This window comes from Phascolarctos cinereus, unplaced genomic scaffold (assembly GCF_003287225.1).
Source record: "Phascolarctos cinereus isolate Bilbo 61053 unplaced genomic scaffold, phaCin_HiC Scaffold_9;HRSCAF=440, whole genome shotgun sequence".
NCBI classification, from domain to species: Eukaryota; Metazoa; Chordata; class Mammalia; order Diprotodontia; family Phascolarctidae; genus Phascolarctos; species Phascolarctos cinereus.
In genome coordinates this window covers 246580007-246593390 of record NW_027556402.1, presented here as the reverse complement: position 1 = coordinate 246593390, position 13384 = coordinate 246580007, and the positions used below count along the sequence as shown (strand labels likewise).

General features: G+C 35.2%; 1 protein-coding gene across 1 annotated transcript; it reads right to left on the bottom strand.

Annotated features, from left to right (window-relative positions):
* Window positions 1-2260: 2260 nt before the first annotated feature.
* LOC110199653 (olfactory receptor 5D18-like) lies at window positions 2261-3205 on the bottom strand. Its single transcript, XM_020974533.1, has one exon. It carries the CDS (start codon window positions 3203-3205, stop codon window positions 2261-2263), a length of 945 nt encoding a protein of 314 aa, XP_020830192.1.
* Window positions 3206-13384: the final 10179 nt, after the last annotated feature.

Sequence of the window (13384 nt, the reverse complement as noted above, 5' to 3'; positions counted from 1 at the left end):
GAGAGGTAGAATGGGATAAATTATCTCACAAAAAAAAGATTCTCTCAACACACTGGTAACAGTAAAAAACAAAAACCAAACCAAAACAATTATTTCGTAAAGCATCTTCCAAAAGAAATTGTTCTGTCCTCCACAATTAGATTTTCTAACAGCTTTGTTATTACTCCAGTGGAGTAACAGAAATCCACAAAAGACAAGTACCAACAAAAAAGCACATGGGCATGTGCAGTTTGGGGTTAATCTTGATGATAATAATCCTGCCCATATTTCCCAACAGTGTGACCCCATAGATAATCAGAAATAGAAGAAAGATGGAGACTTGGAAATTTGGGTTTTCAAAGAATCCTAAGAAGATGAATATGACTGCAGCACTCACTTTACTCACCATGGTTACTGTTAAAGAAAATTACAGCATTTCAGAGCTGGCAGATTTCAGTGGTATATACTGAAATACTAATCTTAAAAAAATCCCTCTATAATTTTTATCTATATAAGAGATAGATAACTGGTCACCAGGCTTTTTTGTTGGGGAATTGAGAAGTTTTCAGGAAAACACATTTGAAGTGGAGACCTCTAATCAAGAAGATGCTTAAATACACATTCATTCTAAATTTTGTTACTTGTATTTTCTGCCCATTGCCATTGTCTTCTTTTCTGGGGCCAATCACTATTGAGTAACTGCCACAGTATTTTCTTCAAGCTCTCTCCTTCCATGCCATATTTGACTCAAATATTCTAGTGATTGCATTGCTACTCAAATCTACTTTCTAGGACTACTATACATTATTCCACTTTTTTTTTTTGCTTAGGCAGTTGGGGTTAAGTGACTTGCCCAGGGTCACACAGCTAGTAAGTGTCAAGTGTTTGGTCTGAGGCCGCATTTGAACACAGATCCTTCTTGACTTCATGGCAGTGCTCTATCCACTGTGCCACCTAGCTGCCCCTTACATTATTCCTGCACTCCACGGCCTTATTTCTATTTCTCATGCATATCACTTCATTGCTTCTCTCAGAGCCTTTGTATACATTGTCCTACATTGCCACAATGCACTCTCTTTTAAAGTTCACATCTTAAGAGCTCTAATTTCCTTTAAAAACAGGCTCAAATGTCACCTTCCCACCATAAAATCATGTTTCACAAATCTAGTATTTATGTCCAATGTACTTATATATTGTCTCCAAGATGTCTCCAATGTTGTTTCCAAAAGAGAAGGTCACATCTGTGAAGAGATGAAATGTTTGAGTTGTGTGTGTGTTTTAATAAAAAAAAAATACCTAACCAAGAACCTACTGCCTAGTAGATAAATAATAATTACTTGTTGATTCTTTGCTTGATTGACTCGTTAGCCCTTCAGATACATGAAGGCAGTTATTGAGGGCCTTTACTCTTTTCTCTAGCATGCCTATACCACAATGCTTTTGCTAATCTTCCTTTGGCAGGAATTAGAGTTTATTCTTTATGTCTATCAACCTGCTGTGCATGTTCTAAAATCTCTTCCTCTTCTGTGATGAAAAAAAATGTTAACCTTTCTATAGTAGCCTTCAAAACAAGGGGGAACCCTCTGTTTCATTACATGAGTTTTTGTTTGAATATTTTATAAATTAATTTATTTTCCTATTGTCAATTTTAGTGTTGACTGGCATTGAACATGCATCAATTCCTTTAAAATTCTTCTTATCATTGAATCCCAGGCCATCCCCAGTCACCTTGACTTTTGTCTTACCACTGGATATTGTTGAGTCAGACAAGTAACTGAGGTTGATGAATTTGTAGTTCTAACATGGATTTACTTGTATGGAATAGCAAAAAGTGAAATGAGGAGAACCAAGAGAATATTATATATAGTAACAGCAATATAGTTTTAAGAGCACCTTTGAGTAACTAAGTCATTTTAATTATTATAAGTATCCCAAATAACTGCAAAGGACATATGAAGGAAGACACCATCTATATCCAGAGGAAGAACTGATAAATAGTAGTATGTACAGAATGATTTTACATATGCACACATACACACATACACACATTTCAATGACCATGCCTCTCTATCTCGCTGCCTCTTTCTGTCTTTATCTCTATCTCTCTGTATCTCTATCTCTGTTTTTCAAGCCCTGGAATTTCAAAGGTTTATAGAAATCCCCTAATAGTTGAATTCCTTTTCCCAGTGAAAAATAGTCATTGCTTTACAACTTAAAGGCTTTCAGAGATTTTGGAGTCACCAAGGAGTTAATCTCAGACTCAGAAAAGCAAGAAATGATTTTAGAAAGAAAATATTTTAGTGTCCATTAGTTTCTTGACAGCTTCTTTCACATCTTTGTTCCTCAGACTGTATATTAGGGGGTTCCACATGGGAATGATCACTGTGTAAAAAACAGAAGTCACTTTGACTATGAGCCATGAGTTTTTAGAATTGGGGACACAATAGAGAAAGAGAAGGGTGCCATAGAAGATGGAGATGACAATCAGGTGGGAGGCACAAGTGGAGAAGGCTTTCTTCCTCCCACTGGCTGACTGCATTTTTATGATGGTGACAAAAATTAAAACATAGGATGTGAGGATGATTATGAGGGTGCTCAAGACATCAAAATTAGCGAGGATGAAAAGTATCATTTCACTTAAGTGTCTGTCTGAACAGGAGGCAGATAGGATGACAGAATACTCACAGAGAAAGTTATTAATGATGTTAGTCCCACAAAAAGACAATCTAATAAGAGAGTAGGTAAATATGAGAGAAGATGTTATTCCCCATACATATGCCCCAGTCACCATCAGTGTACATCGTTTCCGGGACATGGTAACCATGTACAAAAGCGGATCACAAATGGCCACAAAGCGGTCATAGGCCATTACTGCCAACAAGAAAGCTTCTGTCAAAACACTGGTAGCAGTAAAAAAATACTGTGTGATGCAGCTTCCCAAAGAAATCTTTCTGTCTTCCACAGCTAGGTTTTCTAAGAGCTTGGGCGTAACTCCAGTGGAGTAACAGAAATCCACAAAAGACAAGTGACTGAGGAAAAAGTACATGGGGGTGTGGAGTTTGGGGTTGATTCTAATGATCGTAATCATGCCGAGATTTCCCAACACTGTGACCACATAGATAACCAGAAATAGAAGGAAGAGCGGAACTTGGAGATCTGGGTAGTCAGAGAATCCTAAAAGGATGAATATGACAGCAGCACTCTGATTTCGATCTTCATTCACCATAATTCCTGTTAAAGAAATTTATGCCATTTCAAAGTTGGAAGATCTCAATGACTACATACTACAATCCTAACCTGGAAAAAAAAATCCCTCTGTAAGGAAGATAATTGATTACCTAGCCTTTTGGTTGAAGACCTTCAACAAGGGGTAAGTGACTAGATTTCAGGAAAATTCATTCAATTTTCATATCTCTGATTAAGATGAGGCTTAAATATGTTAAATCTCCTACTTGTCCTACTTGTCCCCATTGCTTCTTGCATTCTTTTCTGGGGCCAGTCACTCTTCAGTGATTGTGATAGGATTTACCTCAGTCAAAATCTTAAAGTGACAAATCTTACTCAGTAATTCTAGTGATTCTTTCTTATCTTTAGGATCAAAAAGAAACAGCTGTCTTTGGAATTTAATAACCTTTGCATTACAATTCAAACCTATTTTCTAGATTTTCTATACTCTACAGCCTAGACAAATTAGCCTTATTTGTATTCCTTATGTATGTCGCTTCATTACCCATCTCAGAGCCTTTGTATAGATTGTCCTGAATTGCCACAATGCACTCTCTTTTCAAGTTCACATCTGAAGAGCTCTAGCTTCCTTTAAAAGTGAACTCAAATGCCACCTTCATTCCACAAAATCATTTTTCACAAATCTAGTAATTATGTTATGCATATGGTTTTATGTTGTCATCTATTCCTATCTCTTACGTCCCAACATAATTTCCACGTAAAATAAATCGTGTTTTATCTAATACTTTGCTATATTGTAATCTATAGAATTCTTTTAATCAATTAATTTAGTTGTGAACATTTTCCATTTTTTCTACACCAATAATTTCATCTCTTTAAAGAATTCTGGGCATGGGAATTTCATTCAGCGTATTCATGAAGCTTGTGTGTATCACAGGCCAAACTAGGTCTTTTATCCATTATATCTTATTGTCTCTTATCAATTTAAAAAACCTCATTAAAAAACAATGGGCAGCAGCTAGGTGATGCAGTGGATAGAGCACGGGCCCTGGAACCAAGGGATCTGAGTTCAAATCCGGCCTCAGATCAAACACTTGACACTTACTAGCTGGGTGACCCTTGGCAAGTCACAACCCCTATTGCCTCACCAAAAAACAAAAACAAAAACAATTGGGGAGTTTTTTCCCCCATGAACTACCTTTGGCTTTTTGTGATTACTGCTTCCTTTTCATGATGTTAATTAACACTCCTTAAATTGTATTTGTGCATGTATGTGTACATATCATATTAGCTTTAAATATATATATATATATATATATGCGCTAAGCAAATACACGCATACAAATATATATATATAACCTAAGCAAATACACACACACAAATATATAAATATATATACATACATACACACACATACACACACACACACACACACACACAACACACACACATATATATATATATATACATATATATGTATATATATATATCCTGAAGATACATTTTATAGGGGCTACTTAATTATTATCTATCTCCATGCTATAACATTCATCTCCTTATTTCTAATCACATAGTCACCACCTTTATTCAGGTTTTCATCATCTCTCATCTAGTGTGCTGGAATAGATAGCTAATTTGTCATCTTGATTCTAGCCTTTCCTCAGTTCAATCCATCTTCTTTCTATGCAAGCTGTCAAAGTGATTTTTCTGAAACCACAAGTCTGGTTATGTAATCCTCCTGCTAATTCTCCTCCAGTTTCTCCCTATTGCATCTAGAGTCAGATTAAAACTACCCTGCCCTCCCCTCTTCTCACTTCCTCTCCCCTCCTTTCCTCTTCTCCACTTCTCTTTCTTCCCCCCTCTTTCCCTCTCCTCTTTTCTTTAGTCTCTGCTTCTTTCTTCTCTCCTCCCCTCTTCTCTTATCCTCTCCTCTTTCCCCCTTCCTCTCCTTTCCCTCTGTTTTTTCTCTCCTTTTCCCTCCCCTTCTCATTCCTCTCATACATTCTCTTAATTTGAATTCTGAAGGGATGAGAAGTATGAAAACAATGATATTGTACTGAATAAAAATAAGTTCATTGTGGCTGGAAAGAAACATGCCAAGAAACAAAATAACATTAAGAGAAATGAACCTATGCTAAGTGGGACAGTTTTGAAGAGAACTTGAAATTTCCTACATTTTGACCTCATTGTCACACACACACACACACACACACACACACACACACACACACACACACAAGTCTGTCTTTGATAAAAACCAAAATTTTGGCACTGGCAATTAACTAATTAATCAAATACAATCACATTTTCTGTATCCCATCTTCCTTCTGGGATGCATGAGGAAGAATTTCATTTTCCTTGTGGGCTATACTGCTACCATCAGGAGAGGAGTCAGCTTAGAAAGTCTTCAACCCCTGAGTGCCAATGCCTCAATTCTGTACTACTCTAATAAGTAGTTGCATTAATAAAGGCACTTTTATACATGCCTTTACAGAAGAACAAGTCATTACCAGGAGAAAGAAATTCAAAGGAATTAATTTCTAATAGTTACATTTCAGCAATGGGTCAAGATTCTGAGGAGATAATTTAAAGGAATTAAATTATCTTTTAAAAGAGAATTGGAGCTTCACAACATAAATTCAAGTGCTGACTCTTCCAGTGACTTCATGGTTGTTTGGTATTGCTTTTCCTCAGTTTGCTACTCATTTTTATTCAAATTTAATAATTAAATATGTATTTAAATTAATTTGTTAATTACTGGAGAGAGACATAGATTTGTCCTCCAGTCTCTTTAAATGGGACAGGAGGAGAGATGAGAGGAGAATTTTCATTTGATTCTAGAAAGGGAAACACTGAAAGAGAATTGACAGGGGGAGATATGATTAGTCCTGTCCTTTATGAGAAAGTACATTACATGTGTGACGTCCTGAGTTCAAAGGTCCCTTTACATTAAAATTTCATATTCTAGTACACCAGTTTCTATGTTTTGTTGTCACAAGCTGCATCCTCCTTTGATAGCCTGTGTTTCATTGTATGGGCTCCCTTAAAACAATAATGTGTGCAATACTTCCTAGTTGCCATGCAAAGTGTCTGGGGTGAGGGCACAACACTTAATGACAAACCTCAGACAAACCTATTTCAGTAAACTTTATTGTCTCTGGTGTTAGCAGAAGGGAGAAAATGGGAAACTTCACATCCCAATAAAGTATTGGCCAGCACCGTACTGCCATAGGATATCTCTTTTCTTACCTACATTTCTTTAGCCCATTCCCAGGGGACTTTTGGTTGCAAATCCTTCATCTCAGAGATGAGGAACTTTGCTAAATTTCTGTACAACCACTTTGATATTATACTTACTGGGCCTTCAAATGGTTCTGGTTGTTACAGAATTTTATTCTTTAATACAATGTCCCATCCCCCTATCTGGACTCTAAGCCACTTGAGGTCAGGGACTGTGTTCAGTGATTATTTTTTTGTTTCCAAGGGCTAATACAACTATTTGTATTCAATAAATGTACCATCAATCTTCATTGACGCTGGTACTGACAAGGAATATGCATTCCATTTTTGATTACACTCTCTCTCTTGCCCTACAAGCTCATTCTTAATTGATCTGTAGAATCTTTGAAGACAATAATTGAACAGACATGAATTTCAGAGGGAATATTCTGTTTTCTGTGGTACTGATGAGAAAACCATGCAAGCAAATTTACTTACCAAAAGCTGAATGCTTGAGAATGACTTATTTCTTAGCTATGAGTTTCTAGGAGCAATATGCTTGGTGAAGCTAAAAATGTTTCTATGATGATATAATACTCAAGAAAAGAGTATAGCTGCTGCTTTAGGCCAGCAGTGGGCACACAGAAAGGCTGATAATATCAAACAAGAGAAACAATCATAGACAGGTCCATTTCATACTGTTGTTATTAGTAGGTAAAAAAGAGAGAGAGAGAGAGAGAAGAAAGAAAACATTTTACTGTGTCTGGAATCTCTGTCTGGGAATAATGCTGGGAACCTTACATATGCACCTAGGACTCTTAGGAACCAGGCCCAAGAGAATATCTTCTGAGCTTTACTCCAAGGACAACTAAATAAAGCATTAAAGAGAAACTTAGGTCTCTTGTGTAAACTTCTCAAAATGGGATGTTTTTTTAACCCACACTGGAGATTCTAATTAAATGTTTATTTTCCAATCAGCTGATATGCATCTGGTTTAAAATCTATTTTTACCAATATCAGCTGTCATTGTTTCAGTCATGACCAAATCTTTGTGACCGCAATGGGAGTTTTCTTGGCAAAGATACTGGAGTGGTTTGCCTTTTCCTTCTCTAGTTCATTTTATAGATGAAGCAACTGAAGCAAACACGATTAAGCGACTTGCCCAGGGTCTCACAGTTAGTAAGTATCTGAGGCCAGCTTTGAACTCATGAAGATGAGTCTTCCTGATTCCAAGAGTTCGACTCTATTCATTGAGCCACCTAGCTGCCCTCTATGTGAGTAGGAAACAAATAGATGCAACAGTATGTAATGATTATTTAAATAGTCATTCAAATCAATTTAGTTCTAAAATGACAATATAAGGAGAGAGTATGTGAATATTACAACAAAAATAACATTCACTCAATATGCCAGTGACCAAAAAGGCACAAAAGCTCAAATATGATAAGCATATAAAGTAGGGGATTCCTAATTGTTCCTAAGTGGTCATAATCCACCACTCTAAAATGACAGCCTCAGTCACCACAGAAGTGGCTGAGGTAATTCTGTCTTTCATAAGTAATTTTCTAATAATTTTTGGGAGGTCAATTCCACTCAGTGTCCCTTCTTTCCCCAAACAAATCTCACTGAACAAACAGCTGAGGAAAAATAATAATATATGGGTGTTTAAAGTTTCAGGCTTAAACTTATTAGCTTAATCATCTCCAGATTTCCCGCCTCAATGATCAAAGAGGTATCCAGCAGCATTTTGAAGAATGGAACTTGCAGTTCCACATAGTTGGAGGATTTTACATAATTGAAGGCCAGTGGTCAATCAGTGAAATTAAAAAAAAAAAGTTTTATCAAATAATTCCTACATGTTAATTACTTTGATAGTTTCTGAGTATATAAAGAACACTCCCAAGGTTTTCTTTCTTTGTTTGTTTCTTTGTTTGTTTGTTTTTTTCTTTCTTTCTTTCTTTCTTTCTTTCTTTCTTCTCTTTCTTTCTTTCTTTCTTTCTTTCTCTCTTCTTTCTTTCTCTCTTTCTTTCTCTGTCTCTCTCTTTCTTCCCTTCTTTCTTCTTTTATTAGAGGCAGCTACATGAAACAGTGGATAGATCCCTGGACCTGGTGTCAGGAAGAACCAGGTTCTAATTTAATCTTAGTTGTATGATCCAGTGTGTCAGTTGGCCTTTATCTGCCTCAATTTCCTCATCTATAAAATGGGAATAATAACATATCTCCCAAAGTTATTGTGAGGACAAAATGAAATACTACTTCTACAGCACTTTCAAACCATAAAGTGCTAGTTATCATCATGAATAAAATATTCCAAATAAGGAAGATGAGATTTAAGAAATTAAGTAAATACAAGCCATAGCATATAAAAGGTAATTTCAGAGAAATTATTTATACCCTGGGGTGGTGGCTTGGAAAGAACTCTGGCTGAATGTAAGATTTTAGGGTTTTTTTTTTTTTTTAAGAAAGAGAGGGATACTAGGACAAGAAATAAGGGAACAGAGGATTCCATATCAGGACAGGGGACAGCCTATATAAAGGCATGCAGATGGAGTGTAAAATTTAAAAGAAGCAAGAAGTCCAGCATAGCTGGATCCTAAAGTATGCAGGGGATTAATGTATAAAAAACAGGGAGGGATAGATTACAAAGAGATTTAGATACCAAACAGGTGTTTACATTTGATCCTTGTAGTAATAGAGAAGTACTAGAGCTCACTATGCCTGAAGGATGGGAAAGTGGAGGCGAGGTGTGACATGGTCATACCTAGACTTTACTTAAGACAATAAAACCAAATATGCCAACAGAAAAAAAAAACAGGCATATATATTTTGCCAGATCAAGGGAGGAAAGAGAGATTTGATCAAGAAAGTCCAGTTAGAAGACCGATGAAATAGTGTAGGCAAGAGTTGATGAGGATAGTTGCTATGTGAGTAGAGAGAAAGGTTTATAAAGGAGAGATGTTAATAATGCCAGAAACAAACAAACAAATAGATTTCACAACATTGGATATGTGGGATAAATGAAAATGAGATTTTGAAAGTGACAATGAAATTTTGAGACTGGGTCACTGGGAAGATGGTGGAGCCCCTGACAATATAGGGAAATTCAGAAATGGAGAGAGAAAGCTTTGGAAAAAAATATAATGGATTCTCTTTTGGCCACATTGACTTAAACATCTGTAGCACATCCAATTTGAGATACTTAAAAGTCAGTTGTACATAATTGTAGTTCAGCAGAGACACCAAGACTGCCTATATAGATGTAGAAATCATTTGCATGGAGATGATGGTTGCTGTCTTGGAATCTGATGAGGTCACAAGCCTCAAATTTCTGCCAGCAGTCACCATGGTTCCTTTTGGAGAGAATAAGAGAAGTGATCTTGAGAAGTGGTTCATTAAGGAAAATGAAAGGCACAAAATTTAAAAGAAAGGTAAATGTGAAGAATGAGAGTTGTTTTAAAACTGAGAGCAGGAAAGGCAGATGTATATAGGCCCTAAAAATTACAAGGAAATATTCCCTTGCCCAAAGTTTTCTGATGTATTGAAGAGCTTGAGGAAACAGCTTGATGGCTTATGTTCATTCTTTGTTGATGGGTTACTGCTCTGGGAGAATAGGTAGAGTAACTTGAAAGAAGAGCAAACTAATCATTCAATATGCAAACATGTGCTAGTGATTATTATGTGCTATGTGTTGTGTTTGACTCAGAGGAGACAATAGATAGATATAGCTATACATCTGTAGATATGTGCCTATAAATATAGATATAATTCTATAGATCTATATAGATTTAGATATATACATTTATAGACATAGCTATGTACATAGATAGATCTATATCTATATCTCTCCCTGTCTTCAAGGAGCTGACACAATATGAATGAAGCAACATATTAAAGCACTTGTTATTTTCTATACATGTGCTAAGTGCTAGAGATACAAATGCAAGAAATGTAGACAGCCCTTGGCCTTAAGGAGCTTATATACTAATAGGAGAAGACAATAACTATGATGGATTAGATAAATAGGAAGGAATGTTTTGGGCAGGGAAATCAAAGGGATTGGGGATTTAAAAATTCACATTCCTCCCCAGCAAGGGTTAGGCTAATTTGTTATTTTTTTTTCCACAAAAAGCATCAGAAATAGGATGTGATTAGCCTTGATTTGGGAAAAGTTCAAAAGTTGTTGAATATCCTTTCTGTGTTGAGACTAAGTAAAACTCCTTTTGTTAATGCCAAAGTCAGATCTAAAATAGTATGGTACCAGCCTATCAGGCTCCACCTAAAAAATGTCATACATTATCAAACAAATTATTGACATTCTTCATGGGAATCATTGTACAAATTGCTATTCTCAGAGATGGACCTGGAAACATGAAAGGGAGTGAAAGTTCGCTAGTGGTGAATTGGCATAGAATTGAAGATGGCCGGCAAGTGGTGTGATAAGAAACATGGAGTCTGGGAAATTTCCTAGGAAGGAATACTGTACTTAAAAGGAAATATGTCATTATGGATGTAAGCCAAATATTATGCTCTGAATCAACCTAGGAGGTTGTAGAAAGAGCTCTGAGATATAATTGTGACCCTTGGAATCTAAAGGGGCCATGGAGTCCTCTGAAAATCATCATAAGGAACACTCTAAAATACTCATGTCTCTGTGGCAGTATTATAAAACTTCTCTTGCTCCCTTAATCAGAACACCAGGAGATTGTTTTCCGAAGCATATCCTATGAAACAGTAAGTTCTCAATTCTGTCTCAGACTCTTAAATTGATTGATTTCACAAATTCTTCACATTCTCTCAGAAACAGGTGATAGCAATTTCTTTCCTGAAGATGAGTTGTAATTATTCACATGCAAGGGAAATAAATCAATCATTAATGAATCAATCAACAATCATTTATTGAAAACCTACTATAGAATAGTACTGAGCTGGGAGCTGGAGATACAGATAAACTTGACAAACTAGAGGACATCCATTTACTGTTGATGGCCAGTGAAAAGTCATGAAGATGGAAGATCAGCTATTTATATTTTCAAATACTAAGAAGGCCAGTGTGACCAAATTATAGAGTAGTAATGAATAATGCATACTAAGGTGGAGAAGTAGTTTGGGGCTAGATTATGAAGAGATTCAAAAAATAAAACAAAACAAAACAGAGAAGCTTGTGTTTGATAATGGAAACAATAGGGAGCCCTGGAATTTAATGAGTAGGAGATTGACATGATCATACACTTTTCTTAGGATTACCTCTTTGTCATCTGTATGGATGATGCTGTGGAGAAAGAAACTCTCCACTCCCAAGTCCTCATACAAATTCTATTCATTTTTACTTCTGACCATGTTCCCACTATACCAGGGCACCTAAGTTTAGCCCCTTTCCCTTCAATTATTGTCCAAATACTCTACCTCATTTCTAAGAATTTCTTTTCCTTTTCTTTTTCATATAAAATTTATATTTCATATAAACTTTTCCCCTAATACAATAGAAAAAGAATATAAATGAATTTTAAAAACATATGATTTCAATTTTTAAAGTTCATATTTACTTGAAAATAATCAAATACCTTACAAGTTTAAAAATTGCTGGTCCTGTTTAAAAAGGTGTTCATGTTTTACTTATTCATTAATGTTTGGTGCTAGTCATAAAATCAATATTTTTTAAAAAATCCTTATTGAAACTGCATATTATTTTCAAGACCATCACAACTCAAAAAGAGTATAGCATTGTACTAAATTCTCAGCCTTTTGTAGCTATCAACTTTGTTATTTTTAATTATCTTCAAAAATTAATTGTGCAATGTGGTATCTCAGAATTTTTTTGAATTATGTTCTTAATTATAATCAAATTTAAATAGTTATTCAGCTCATTATTGTTTTTTTTCTTCTTTCAAGAATTGCTGATTATGTAGGCCACTTATTTATTGGAACCTGTATATAACTCTGATAAATTCATGTTATGTGCTGATAGATATATTATAAAAATATTTGCCAAAATATTTATGGTAATTTTATTTCAATATGCTTTATTTTTAGAATCAACATATACATTTTTGGTACTTCAAACTCTTATTTTATATTTAATTTAAAAAAATATATATCTTTTTGTCTTTCATCCTGAAGTTGAATGTTTAAGGATCTTCCTCTTCTCAAAGTAGTACAAAATGTTATTGCAATAATATTTCAAAACAGAAATTTAACATTGAATTGTACATCTCTAATCCACGATGCAGGGCCCAAACGATGTACAGACATGCACACACAATTCACATGCAGACACACATACATACCACAACATGTCAGGACTGGAGCAACCTTTTACTGACTCATTGAATCTGAACATTATTTCTTCATTGTGGACACTTATGCATCAGAAATGATTGAACACTACAAATGAAGACTTGATTTTCTTATCAATATTATCATCATCATCATCATCATCATCATCATCATCATCATCATCATCATTATCATTATCATCATTTCCCGTGTGTCCTCAAATGTTGGTATAAGATAAGCCTTATTAAATCTACTTTCTGCATTTTTCTTGTGTCACCTTACCCTTTTGTGTTTTATTTTTTTTGCATAAAAGTGAGAGATGAGATTCATTGAAGAAAACAACTACCCAACTTATTAAAGCAATAGATTTATGTCCCCCCCAATTTAAGATGTTTCCCTTTCTATGTAGTCTTGAAGCTCACTCTATCTTTTGGAATAAGTTACGAAAGTATGTTATTATTGTTGTTGTTGCTGACAATGTTATTATTTGTTGTTGTTGCCTCTTTGGTTGCTGTTCTCCTTTTGAGTTTGTTTTCTTTTGTTTTGTTTTCCTTCACTTTACATATTTTCTTCAGTTACACACCCATGGCTGACTTCCAGATAGGTGTGGTGCCTAAAGCCCAACTCCCAGACAAAATGGATGTTAGGAATGAATTTGTTAAATAAATGTCATGGTAAGTTCTTGTAGTATTATTCAATAAGTAGAGATATCACCCTTACAATAATT

Bases quoted from the DNA above. Each gene is read 5' to 3' on its own strand.
- LOC110199653 (XM_020974533.1), bottom strand. From the start codon at position 3,205: ATGGTGAATGAAGATCGAAATCAGAGTGCTGCTGTCATATTCATCCTT.